The sequence below is a fragment of the Aricia agestis genome, chromosome 10 (assembly GCF_905147365.1).
Source record: "Aricia agestis chromosome 10, ilAriAges1.1, whole genome shotgun sequence".
Lineage (NCBI taxonomy): Eukaryota > Metazoa > Arthropoda > Insecta > Lepidoptera > Lycaenidae > Aricia > Aricia agestis.
In genome coordinates, this window is record NC_056415.1 from 8,151,062 (window position 1) to 8,165,748 (window position 14,687).

Here is a 14,687-nt window from a genome sequence, read left to right on the forward strand (position 1 = left end):
CTTCTCCCCTAGTATAGGTAAACCTTCCCTTCCACGAATATTTCCAGACTAAAATTAGTCAAATCACCTCATCCGTTACCGAGTTTTAGCGAGACTAACAAACTTAAGATTTATTTTTATATTTTATTAGGAAGATTTATAACTTGTTGAATTTTAAAAAATCCTACGACTCTTTCCTAATATTATGGTAAGTATATAACATAATTTTTATGAAAGTCTTCACCATGTCAACACAGATTTTGCAGTAAGTACTTAATTAAATTCTGAAAGCGTGCCTTAATTTAAATATTATCGCAAAAAAGCTCTTAATTCGTGACATTATTATGCTCATTCTAAATATCTTCAAGTTAATGATCACATCTTCAACAAGTGCACGACATTGTGACGAACAAAAATAAATATGGAATGACGTACGAATCGCAGTTTTCGAGATACTGAAATATATTTTTGTGTGTTTAAGGAAATTTTTGTCGAAGGAAAAAATAGTCATCGACTATAATATTGACTTCAGAAATAATGTCAACTAAAATGTTTTAAACATGTCTCATAGTCATTTTCAGGATATTTATTTATACAAGAAAGCGGGTTACAAAAATAATTCGGATTATTTACATTTGTATCACACATTAACATTGAAAAATGTGGATTATTTATTTTGTTGGCATTTTGTTTGACAATCGCATTAAGAAGACACATACAACCGGTAAACATTTGATACGCGGATGTAAACAGCGGCGCGGTATAAAAATAAAATATGTAACGACGGTCGTAACAATGCTTTCAACGTGGATTTAACTACTGACAAATTAATGCTATTAGCAGTTTCTACAGTAAATATAGTAATTTTAAGAGACAAATAAAAAAGTCTTTAATTGGGCATGAAATCACACAAAGGTGGCCTCATCCCCAAACGACCAGAATATAATAATTTATTTATTTTATTTTTTTATTTAACTCTTTATTGTACACAAGAAAAACATAAACATACAATTAACATGGAAAGACGACACAAAGGAACTGCTTATTTCTAAAAGAAATCTCTTACAGCAGCCCTACGAAGAGATACAATGTTTTCATTTACGTTGCTTCTATTGTGTTAAATACATAATTCCTACCCTAATTTTATAATGGACTTAACTACCTTGTCTGTATTATCTATATCTAATATTTCATATCATGAAGGGAGCGCATTGGAAAGGCTGCGAAAGTTAACCTTGGCTGTGGCTCAGCAAAACGGCTAGCCCGCTGCTTTCGCCTGCCTCCATAACGGGAGGACTATCGCCTCTATGACCTACATATTAGGAACTATGAACCATAGTGCACTTTCCGCAAAGAAATCTGAAAGCAAACGCCTGAGCCGTGACTCAGGGATACCTCATAAATATTAATAGAACATTAATCCAATTAGATGCATAAAATGCCTCTCATGCGATGAATAATAATGTTTGTGGAATAAAACCTTGCGATAATGTGCGAAACCCTGAAATAAACTGCTCCGAAATATGTATGCGAAAATCTAAAATAATATTTACTGGACATTAACAAAACTGGGAGTGTTGTTAAAATCAAAATTAAATCGAGCTAAGTATTCGTTAAAACGTCAGGAAGCTCAGGAAAATATTAATTTTCCTGAGCTTTCTGACGTTTTAATCCTGACGAAGATAATTCTACCTTAATAAACATATGAGAATATTGATAACTGGGTAAACTTCCATAATAAAACTTTATTTAGAGTGGGTTGCACCAACTTACTTTAACTATAACTTTAACTTTAACCATAGCAAAATGTCAAATGAACTGTCAAATCCCTAGTAAAAGTCCATAATGGACGCCATATTTGACGATAACCTTAACCTTAACTATTACAACCCCTCTGGTGACTGGTGCAACCCACCCTTAATGTTTAATTCTTGTTTCTTAAAAAAATATGGTCGGTAAATAAAATATAACATTATTTGATGCATGTAAACAATTATATTTGCGACGCGTATAAATTTATAAATAAACGTCTTTTGATTTTGCTTAATGCGTGAGATTATTTAAAGCAACAAAATTATTCAGTATCGGATCAAGAACATCATTAATTTTCGGCTCACGATTTTGGCAAAGCTGTCTCGTTAATGGCGGATAATCTCGTAACAACAGGAGGCCTACTATGAAGTGAAAATTTCAATGTACGATTTGGATTTTCGGGCAGTTTGTTACTCCGAAATACTTTCGTTCGAAAATAAAGTTCAAAAGAAAGGCTCGGGACGATTGGAGTTTGTCACGTGCTCTCGAAGTTTGCACGTGACTAGGATAGATGACAGGGATGACAGGGAATGTAACTTCGGAGTAAATTCATTTCTAAACTTCGGTCTGCTTTCGGTCGGATCCGATCCGTTTCGAAGTAGGTCTCCAGTTTTGTCTCTTTTGTAGGGATGTCCCGGATCTAACAAACACAGGACTCCCTCCACGACCGGCCGGTCTACCTCAGAAGGGACCGGACTTCCACTAAAGTTAGGGAACACTTCGGCAAACTGAAGCGTTCCCCTCGGCCCCGGGACTGGCTAAGCCGGGGAGGTTCCCATCCTCTCCCGGAGCCCCGTTAGACGAGACTTAGGAGGTTCGCATAGCGTCGCCTCCGCACTCCCGTCCTACGCCGGCGGAGCGGCAGAGAGATGGGATCGTCCTCTCTGTCCCGCTCCGCGGCCTCTTTCTGCGACATAACAATTTCGCAGAAAGAGACCGCCGCCTGCCAGGCCTCATCGCTCTCGAGCATGCAGCGCACCATGCTCGGGAGCGAGAGGTCCCCTCCTAGCACTGCCACGAGATCGTGGCGCTGCACGGCCCAACGATCGCACACCTCAAGGGTATGCTGGGCCGTGTCCTCCACAGCGCCGCATTCATGGCAGGCTGGCGTTGGCTCTCTCCTGGCGACCTTACACAGGTACTCACCGAAGCATCCGTGCCCGGTGAGTACCTGCGTAAGGCGGAAGGTGAGGGGTTTCTTCTTGCGGCGCATCCACGCCGCAAGAACTGGACGCAGTGCCTCAGCGGTACGTTTACCTTACCGGGTCTGCGCCAGATCCTCAGCCCACCTCCTCAGCAGCCACTGCTCTCCGAGTCTCCGGAACCGCCTGAGCTCTTCCCACGAAGGGGCTTCGCCATTCGACCTCCCCTGAGTGATGAGGAGGTTCAACTCAGCGAGCACCCTCGCCGTGAGCTCCCATAGCGGTTCCCCCGCCAGAGCAGTTGCTGCCGCCCAAGAGACGGTAGCCCCTGATGACTCTCACCGCAATGACCCGCTGCATTTTGTGCAGCAGGGCCCTATTACGCACGGTGAGAGCATCCACCCATACTGGGGCACCGTACAGTGCCATACTCCGGCACACCCCGGAGTACAGCTGCCGACAGGCTTGACTGGGCCCTCCTATATTCGGCAGGAGTCGACCCAGAGAGGACTATAAACAATAAAATGCAAAAAAAACCGTAAAGATAAACACTTTATTTTTAATGTTTTAACTATCTAAGTTCGGATTCTAGCCCGGCGAGAAAAACCAGCGTTACTTCACATATTTACAGCATAATATTAAAAAAAAACTATTTTCCAAGTTGAGGAGTTACGTAAATTTTATAAATACAGTACGTGTTGACATTCATCATCGAGTCCTGAGGTCGATGGCTGCGGATTCGACTATGAATCATGAAATTAGTTTTTGCCTCTATGTATATAAGCCTCAACTCTCCCGCTGATGACTTATTTACTCATCCGCGCTATATACAAGCTGTTGTGTATCTTTTTATAGTATAGAAGACTACAGTCGTGATAAGTGGTTGGTTTTAGTAGCCGAATATTTAATAGTGCAGTATAATAAAGTGGTTAGTTTTTGTGTTTGAATAGTTTGACAGACTATAGTGGTTTGAATAGTTTGACAGTACAGGATACTAGTGGTTAGTCTTAGTGGTGGAACAATTTGACAGTACACTTATAGGAGTGGGTTACGTAACCACAGCAAATACGTCGTACGGGAAACATCAAACCAAAACAACGTGAGTTGGCCAAATACCAAGTGCTTAATGCTTTACTAAACAGCACTGCACAATTTATACACCGTTGTTTACATTGAGAATGTCAATATTCGCACATATTTTACCCGGCTACGAAGTGAAAATAAGAGTGATGATTTTCGCAGTCTATGTACTAACGCTAGGTAGACATTTTTCTGGATAATATCTGTGAACATTGGTTGTATTGTAACAAAACACGCCAAAGTGACGTCTTTAAATCTTGATCACATTTGTTTTTGGTCGGGCTGTAGGTACATATTTTTGGTGTACCTTAGCGCCTATACTACGATCCGGATTTAATACAATAGATTTATAATAAAAGCATATTTTGTAGTCGGGTTATAGTTTACTTTTAATATTGTATACTGTCCAGTTAAAATATCCAATGATAAATGCGACAGGTAATGCGTAGTAATCATAGATTTTGGAAAGATAAATAGAAGTACGTAATTTATATAGTCAATGATAATATCAGTAACGTGACAAATCAATATTATGAACTTTACTTCGATATAAGGCATAATATCAACTATTTATTTTCATTACGCCAGGTTGTAGTATTCGATAAATAGTTAAGTAAGTACCTACTAATATTAGTATAATTCAAAAACGTGTCATATAAGTTCATAAATTAATAAATCCCCTGACTTATAAAATGATCCAAAATTGTACGCAATGTTATGAAATGTTTGGTCTTCGTCTGTCTGCTGTCAAGCCACTTAGTTTTCACTATGGAGGGTAGATGGAGGAGAACTATCTTATATGGGGGATATTTGAAAAAGTGTCCAGCTGTACGCAGTAAATAACAGTTGAAAAATCCTCCAAGAGTGGCGCTAGCTGCAGCAAAGGGTATGGAATGAATGTAGCCGTTGGTGACAAAATATAAATTGAAGTATATTAAAATATAACCTAAAATAGCTGAAATAAAAGCTGCTAAATGATTTAAAATTTACCCTGTTGCTACTGTAGCGCCACCCTAATTTAACGCACTTCAGCGGACACTTTTTACATACAGAGATCCTCCTCCATCTACACTCCATAGTTTTCACGTATCGTAACTATAAAGTTTGAAATGTTTGCGAAATCATAATGTTGTTTATTATCTTAAAAGGATCTGATATTAAAATAAACTGTGGTTGCTCAGAATAAGTAATTTTCGAAAGCTTTTAAAACATTCGAACGTATTGCCAAAATAAAACAAAAGTCACTCCGTAGAAATAATATTGAACAATCTAAATACTCTCGAAATCTTGATATTATCGGTGCAATAAAAAGTGTCGAAACTCGACATAAATGTAATAATATTCGTCGGTGGCTACTGTACTGTGTTGTAGATTTAAATTATTGCTCTTGTAACACTTTCCAACCGAACTGTCCACTTTCGCTTTCATACGATTCTTGAAATGTATCCTTTATGTTGCATGTGCAAAGTTCGACACATAATAATTTATCGCACATATTCTGTTTACGACAGTACCTCGATTCCATTATTTAAATTGACCTACAATTATTGACACAACCTTTGCAGAAATAAGATGTTATAGAAATAGTCTATTGAAATGTTACATGAGTTTTGCTTTTTTTAGAGGACTGGAGGGACAAGGGTGGCGACCCCACAAAATTGAGGTTAAGCTTCTATAATTGACCCCCCACATATTATCCCAAAAATAAAATTGCGTCCTCTAATAAATGCAATATTCGGTCCTTAAATTGTAACATTTCAATGGACTAAAATGAATAATTAAATCCTGACCAATTTTCATCGCGTTGGATATTTAAAAAATATTTTAATTAACCTTAATACTATTCTCATTAAATGTTAAACCAATGTTAATGTTTGTTTGACATGTATGGGAATACTAACGGACTGGTTCTAATAAAAAACGATTCTACTAAAGCAATGCAGCTTTGATGGTGCATTGAATTAATATAATCGGTGTACTGATTACACAGTACAATCGTTTTCAAAAGTGACGGAGACCTAGTCACTTTCGCAGACGATTGTATTTTGATTGATTGATGGTCAGTAGTTACAATAATTTGAAACATTTATTAGAGACCATTGTATGTATTGGCTGTAAATTAGAGCCAATTCTGAGTTCCGCAAAAAACGAATGACCTATCAACTAGACAGTAATAAATATTTACGAATAACAAGTGTTATGTAACAACTGAAAGTGAAGTTCAAGTTGATAATAATTATTGAACTAATAAAAGGACTACTTTTGATAAATTTTTTTTATGATTAAACACTGGGCAACAAAATTGTACAGTAGAAACGCTAACAGATTTGAGGGACATACTGACAGTTTTTTTTGCCAATGCATAATTTTGACAACTCTACAGTAGAAATAAATTCCTCATAGGGTCATGCCGTGCTGTTACGATTAAACAGGATGTAAAAAATAAAGTAATAATACATCTAAAATAATAACTTGTTTAAACTTGTGTATGGACAAATTCTTTACGCCTGTAAAAATCACAAAAAACTTAGCCATTATTAAAAAATACAGGATTTTTTTTCTTAAACTTTGGTTTTTCTATGTTTAATTCCACGAAATTTATAACATATTGCCTGTGTAAGCGTAGTCCACAAGTTTAGCTATCAAATGAGACCTTTTTTATCTTCATAGGATATTTACATGAGAAGTACTGGTCAGATTAGTGTGAAAGCCCGAGAAAAACTAAAATGGCTGCCGTTTTACAACCGTGAGAGAGAGAAAAAATTTGAGAGCCAATTTGTCGATAAAATGTGCCATAGATCATGACATTAAAGGATCGGACACCGGTGTCGGGACACATTGTATATTTTTTTTAAATAAACAACCTGACGCGTAATATTTAACTGCCAGTAATCATTGTTTAGTTAAAACAAAATAATGTAATTGATCGAACTACTACAGTTTACAAAGCGCTACCTGTCATCATACAAATTATTCCGCCCACTCAAATGATTCAACCTTTCAATTTATCGATGACTAGATAACATTGGCAAGATTGATTGACATAATATTAACAAATATAATGGAAATGTCACGAATGTATAGCAGAGTGGATTAATGTGTCGTCGCGCGTCGGTGTCAACAGTATGTATGAATTTATGTATGAGATACGTTACCTAATCCGTCTGACTCATCCTACCGTAATCTTATAATGTGCTATAATATTATGTATTATAGATTCTCCGAGGGCGAAATATGTTTGAAGTAGTGACTAAAAATGTGCGGTTACCTAAGCTTCACCTAGCTAGGAAAAATTGATCCATCATTAAGAGGATACAACAGGGGCTAGAGAAATGAAAAAAAAGTACGTGTAATATCTATAGCTGTCTCCCTTACCTCAAGCCTATACCGCAGAACGCGATAGAGACAACTGCAGAAAATCCAGAAAATCAACGATTCGTTGTCCCCTGATTCCTTCTCCAAAACTTAACCGATTTAAGTACTTTTTTCATTAAAGATTAAAAAAAGGCTTGAGCTGTGTTCCTATGTTTTGCTTTTTTTTGTATAATCTAGCCAAATCTGTTTTCTGGACGTTTGAACACAGCGGAAAATCTGGCCATTTTTTTGGGTTTTTGAACGTTCATATCTTATTTAATAATTAAATTATGAAAAAAAAGAAAACATAGGGACATTGTATTAGTGGCCGTAGATATTCAGGAAAAAAATTATAACTCTACTAGCATTATCCAGGGAGGAAACAGGGGACAACGTTTGTATGGAAAAAAGGGCGGTGTGGAATCCTCTTAAGGAGGCCCTTAAAACTATTTTACTCAGTAATCTGATACAGGAATTTTTATATTTGAGGTAAAGTAGAGACTTAAGGCCTGTTTCACCACTTCCTGATACGTGCCGAATAGGCTATTCACCACTTAACTTGACAGATCAAGTATGGAGAATCTGTCAAAATAGTTGTGAATAGCCTATTCGGCACTTTATCAGACAGTGGTGAAACAGGCCCTAATTCTCTACTTTACCTCAAATATAAAAATTCCTGTGTCAGATTAATGAGAAAAATAGTTTTCTGATGAACCTGGCACAGGAAAAATTGATTTTATTCAGTAGATATTACTTCAGTTATTATTTCCTTCCTTCTAGGAAAACCATGCAAATAATAGAAACAGGTATTAAGTATTTATAACCACAAAATAACAACTGAAATTCTTGAAAATGCCACAAAAATAACCGCAATGAATTTAAAAACTATACCGTATATATTTGTGAATATAAAGTAACTTGTAAATTCAGTTATATTTTTGTTAAGTAAATAGTTTCTAGAGAAACACGTTGAAAAAACAGTAAAGATTCTAATTTAATCCTTCGATCGTGGATTCTTGGAAATCTATTGTTATTCTATTGTGTCTCGCTCACCGGTGGCTATGGGGCTTGATGGGTTAAATCATAATTATCTACTTAACTAATTAAGTAGGTATTCAAAAAAGCACAATATAATGTATTCAAAGCTTTAAGCTGTTTGTTATTAATTATGTAGCGTGACAGACATTCATTACGACAACTTCGTTAGCATATACGCGCATTTACAAGCTTTTTATACACTTTCATCATAAAAACATGAAATGATATAACTATCGCAAAAGGTTTTGTAAAATAAATATATCGCGCGAGAATCGAACTCTATCTAAATTAATTTAAAGGTAACTCAGACTTAGCATCCATATATTAATAATTAATATTATGTATACGTCCATATCCATACAAATATTATAAATTCGAAAGTATGTCTGTTTGTGAAACCGTTGAACCGATTTTGATGAAGTTATCCACTCAACGTATCTACATAGATACGTTGAGTCCCGGGAAAGAACGTAGGATAGTTTTTGTTGGAGGAAAGTTACGGTTCTCGCGCAACTAACGAATTTTGGCGCAACGGAGTTGCGGGCGTCATCTAGTTAATATTAAGAACTAGCGACCCGTCCCGGCTTCGTACGGCCTACGGGTGGAAATAAGAACATCCACCTTTTTTCGTCGGTTAAAACAGCCATTTACGAGTAACATAGCGTCGTAGCTACAGTTGCTAATCAATCGAATTACTAATCGTTTTTATTACCGGCCTTCATTGGCGATTAAATTTCCACGAGTGTATGACCCAAGTTCATTCTGGATTGTAGCACTTACAGCGTTTTTACGAGAAAATATTCTACGTTTTGTGATTCGATAGTTTTTGTATATCACTCAGGTTTAAAGCTAACAAATACGAGTATATCCGAATTACAAAGAAAAGCAACACAAAAAGTAGACCAAACAATTCATAAATTAGAAGTGTATTCTGTGTATATCAAGGACTGGACAAATATTTAAATTTCAATGGAAAAAAATATCTACACCCTTACAAAATATTATGTAATATTGTGAAGGCTCATATCAGAAGTAATTTTCCATGAAATTTCCATTTTCCATGAGTATTCTACATCGGTACCCTTGCTAGCACAGGTAATATAAATGAAATACAGCCACCAGTGTTTGTGACGGCAATTCATTCGTGCGGAAAGAAAATTATTTCAGCCAAGATATTTATTACGCTATATATTCGGAGTTCGTAGCTCAATAAAAGTCCAATCTTTCAGGTTTATTCTGATCTAGCTCGACAGGATTACTTTTAGTTATGAGCGGGATCTACTTATCTTAAAAATTGATAATTGTTTTTCAAATTAAGACTAATGATTAATCTGCATCTTTTTCATTAAGAGAAAAATAATGTCGGTCTCTCTCTGTCATGTCTTTACATACCAGCCGCTGAAAAGCTTTCGATATTGAGTATGTTAATACCTTAGTCCCAGAAAAGGATCTATATCCTTTTCTAGGACTGAGGTAGTAACATACTATACTATTATAGTGTTTTCACTTTTATCCCAACACATTATTCGGTTTTGCCATGATATATTATAAAACTACGCTCTTAATAATTTTGATAAAACTAAGCTAAGACGCACTTATCTTTAACAGACTTCCATCGTCCCTTTCTGTCTATTGATTTTTTTAAACGTATTGATTTTTTTAACAGCATTACCTAATCAACGATATGCTATAATGTTTTTATTAGTAAAAGTTAATTTTGAAATGAGTCACAGCAACACGCTCGTCACAGCACAACCAATTCTATTGTGCTATCACTATCATGTAATAGCATGTAATAAAGCCAAGTTCAAAGCTGCTCGAGCTGTACCTCGCGTGCACATCGCCTAGACATGTTCCGGGCAACGGCTTACTTATTGTTCTCTACAGCCTATTGTAAAGTATTGACTCGATATAGACACTGTGTTTGGCGCTTACATAAGGCTAGTCTATAAACAATACATTAAAAAAACTGAAAAAGAAGTTGAGATAAAAGGATAAAATCTTGTAGTTTTGCTCTACTGAAAAGAAATTCCCGCAAAACAAAAACTACAACATAACTATAATCATGTTCCGGTCAAAATGTCTGTAGATTCGGCTATAAGTACGGCTACACGTCCGCGATGCATTAAAAACATCCTAAAAATTCAAATTCAAATTATTTTTTAAGCATACAATAGTATATAAAAGCTAGGTAGCATACATCACGTCGTCTAATCCCATAGTCCACTTAAAAAGAAGTTGTAGAGCGCGTGAGCTGCAACCTAAGCAGTTTCTTCAGAAATGTGTTCAGGATTCATACTAAAAATCCCCGCTCCTAGGGGTGGGTGGGCGATTCTTACTCCTTCATTTTGTCTATTCTTTGGGTGGACTACCGTGCTAAGTAAAAACTTGTGTTATGGCAATCAGACAACGGATGCACGCCGAACAATTTTATCCTAATATTTATTATAAAATACGAGATCTACAGATATTTTCCTCACCGAAAATTTTAACGTACTTTCTCGTCAAAAGAAAATATTTTGTTCCACAAATAACTTGAGCAGGTCAGTAGAAAAGGACTTGAAATAAAAATGTGTGTAAAGTACATTGAGATTACGACAGTATTCTTATCTCGACCACAAGGCTAGACGCCCAGGTGCCTAAGTGCTCTACATTACCGAGATAATGTGGAAAATTGTCACTTTACACTACTGGAAGATAAACCTCATAGTAGCTTTCATAAATCTATACGAGGTACGAGTACGATACTACCAGCACCCGTAGTATGGCTACAGTAGAGATGTGAAAGTATAGACAAACTGCGGAGATAAACTGAAGTTGCCGTTCAGATCTTTACCGCGGCTAGCCGCGATCGACAAAAATTCAATTAAAATGCCACTTTATGACATAGACAACGTCATAAAGTAGGATTTTATTTGAATTTTTAGGACTATAGTCTATGTCATAAAGTGGCATTATATTTGATTTTTTGTCGATCGCGACTAGCCGCAGTAAAGATCAGAACGGAGCCTTCAGTTGATATCCGCAGTTTGTCTATACTTTCGCATCTTTACTGTAGCCATGCTACGGGTGCAGGACTGAAATATGGTAGAATAACACGAAATAGAGTTACAAAAGTCTACTTTTTTTGTTTTTATTATAAACGTGCTAACCAACAACTTGCTACCGACTGATTCTCACGCCTTGCTATAGTTTAAGCCGTGAATTGAGACCCAAAAGTTATTAATAATAAGAAAGATACGCAAGTATACGAACTTTCGTGTCATGTGTCGTGGTCTTGTACCTTACCTTTAAGTAATCACCTAAGACTTGTACAAAACTAAGTATATTTTCATGTAAAAATATACTTAGTAACTTTTTCGACACGTGACTTATAAATCCCGCCTTAATAGATGACAATTTCCTACTGAATTAATAAAATTGTTATCGCCACAAGAATGCCTTCACAAGGATTTTCCATCGCCATACACTTTTTTGATATCCCAAAGATATGATGTTATTTTAATTGAAAGATTCGTATCTTAATGGAGCTGGAAATATATTTCGTAAAGCAAATATATCTTTTAGCTTACAAACTTTTGCCAAGTAAGTGTCCATGCATAATTTAAAAGTTCTTATAAGATGGATAATATACTGCACTCACGATATTACAATTGCACGATAAATTATTACAATCACACTTTTGCAAGGAACTGGAATTGCTTGTTAGTAATTTATATTTATATTCTGTGAGTTCATTTTAAGTGAAAATATTTTAAAACTACAAGAATGTATTTTAAAACAAAAAATCACAGGAACCTACCGAGAAAATTTAAATATAAAAGTTCTCCAATTTTCCGCGCAAATTTTTTAATCTTTGTCGCCTTGTAACTTTAAAAACGAGCGAGAAAAAAGAGCAACGTAAAATGTATAAGCAGGCGAGATTCAATTACGAACATATAGGTTTTACCTTGTACCTTTTATTATATTAAAAAAATATAAAAAGGTTTTTAAAATGGTACAGCCCGTCATCCATTGAATGTGGGATTATTATAATGAAAGAGATCAGTGTCAGCATTCACTTAAACATATTCTATTAATGCATTCACGCACTGCAGCTTAAGTATTTGGTATTTTTAGATATTATCTCAGATTATACCCATGTTGAATTCATTTACAATATTTATTTTGAAACTTGATATGATTATAGTAAATACATTATAAGTTAATAGTTACAACTTACAGAGCATGGATAAAATGAAGTAGTAGCTGGTCCCATAATTTACTAATATCATCGACGAAAACTTTAAATTCTTTTAAATACTTGCAAACAAGCAGCAAACAATAATATGTATATTCAGCTCGTTTGAAAGTGTTTTTGTTAAGTCGTAGGACGCAATCATTACTTCATTGTAAAACATAGCAATTACAGTCTAAACGCGGTGATTGGCTCGTTGCGTTCTCGTCGAAATTGAGGCAAACGCGTTCAAAGAAACTGGAGTAAATTAATATAATTAAATTAAGGCTCCGCGGCTGTAAACAGGCTGTATAATTGGAGAACCTGTTGTATGTGGGAACGTATATTGAAGACGGTTTTGGCAAATTCAATCAGCTTTTGTATGCTCCCTTTGCATACAGATCTTCGAATTTCCGCCGCTGCACAATCGGTGATTTTTTTCGGATCACTGCGTCTTTCAAAAGTGCCATTGTCCTTTTGTTTACATAATGCGATCCGCAGTTATTCTAAAGCACAAAAGATTTGCAATATTAAAATGCAAAGCGCATATATTCGAATATTGACGTTGGAAAGTTTCATACATTTTAAATTCCCCGCAGAGATACAATAAGGTGTGAAATTTAAAAATTCAAATTCATGTCTGCAGGCCCGGCTCTCTAAAATATTTCGTATATTCAAAGTTTTATATAGTAATCAAACAAACTTACGCAAAAAATTATGGTAAGCATTTGAATTGATTTTTTCTCTGACAAAAACAGAGGGGTGATGTTTTAGGTATCTCTATCTCTATATTTGTGTGTGTCTGTCTATCCATGGTATAGTAGCATCTAAAGGGGCGAAACGATTTTGATTCAGTTTTTTTTTTGTTTTAAATATGATATGATCGAATGTGTTTTTAGCTCTTATTCAACTTTTTTAATATCCCAATAAAAGCTCATTACGACTCAATAATTTCGTTTTTTTTAATCGACTTCAAAGAAAAGAGGTTATCAATTCGACCCGTATGTATGTAATATTTTCACAACTGCCTAGTTTTTGTATAATAATATGTTAGTCTATTATCAGCGTCTGAACAAATGAGCCAAATTTCAAAAGTTTATGTATGTGTATTGTGTATGTATATTAAATATTGTTTAACTTATGGAGGTTTTAAGATAGAGAATTTTAATTCTCTATTACGTACAATGTTGAAGTCGGTTCTATTTTTTTCAAATACCACTACCAACCTTTTTTAATTTTTTTAATTCTTTGTTGCAGTTAAAGAGCATGCTGACGAGACTTCTGACGTTGGCTCTGGTGGCTGCGAGCTGGCAAGCCACCGACGCTTGTTCTTGTATGCCCGAGCACCCACAGTCACACTTTTGCAACAGTGATTTTGGTAAGTAGTCTAACTGTGCTCAAATTGATAAATTTTCAAAAATATGTAATTGTATGCTTTTGAACCTCGAGTCTACTGTAGGCCTTTTATCAGTTCGGTAACTAGCCCAGCGATAAGAACCAGCGTGAGAAATATCAGCTTTTTCTCCTACTATCATTGTGGTTCTAAAGATCTTAACTAAGCTATGTGTATTGCCCAACATAACTTTGCAATATATTATAGTTTATTTTAATTTATGTGTAGACAAAAATTTTAACTCGACCAAAGTAACATGGCATTACTTGCACTACTTTAATGTGACATTTAAATTAACAGCATAGCAGTATATACTGAGCTTTATTTACTTATCAAAATAAATTGTACCAGAATCCATATATAATATTTGGGTATTCTGTTTCTTAAAAACTTCCAAAGTATTCGCTATGCCGTAGAGAAATCAATAAAGCCTTCACACAATACACATGAGACTACATTAAGCACGCAATACATAGGTGCCTCGGAATTTATAGTTCTTCCGACATGATTTACCGTGGTATGTTACCACTGGGAATACTGCATTATGCTCCTTCGCTGACTAGCATCCGTAATTATAGTCTATATATTAGTTAGACTTACTGCAGACTACAGATGTTTTCTCCTGTACATAAATTTACATAGCTGATTTATCATTATCATAAAGAGGAGTTTC

At 35.6% G+C, this 14,687-nt stretch overlaps 2 protein-coding genes across 6 annotated transcripts in view; one reads left to right on the forward strand and one right to left on the reverse strand.

Moving 5' to 3' along the window:
* LOC121731183 (synapsin) overlaps positions 1–14,687 on the reverse strand; it is a 106,509-nt gene that overhangs the window by 64,092 nt on the left and 27,730 nt on the right. The window lies entirely within an intron of this gene.
* Positions 1–14,687, forward strand: part of LOC121730864 (tissue inhibitor of metalloproteinase) — a 58,486-nt gene that overhangs the window by 36,279 nt on the left and 7,520 nt on the right. For 2 of the 5 annotated variants that reach the window (XM_042120061.1, XM_042120062.1), the window contains exon 3: positions 13,879–13,999. In XM_042120061.1, coding sequence (XP_041975995.1) covers positions 13,888–13,999 — 112 coding nt within the window. In that variant the 5' untranslated portion in view covers positions 13,879–13,887. Of the gene's footprint in view, positions 1–340; positions 347–2,164; positions 2,175–2,390; positions 2,394–3,870; positions 4,033–13,878; positions 14,000–14,687 lie in introns of those variants that run through there. The other 3 variants (XM_042120065.1, XM_042120064.1, XM_042120063.1) reach the window with 3 other exon arrangements.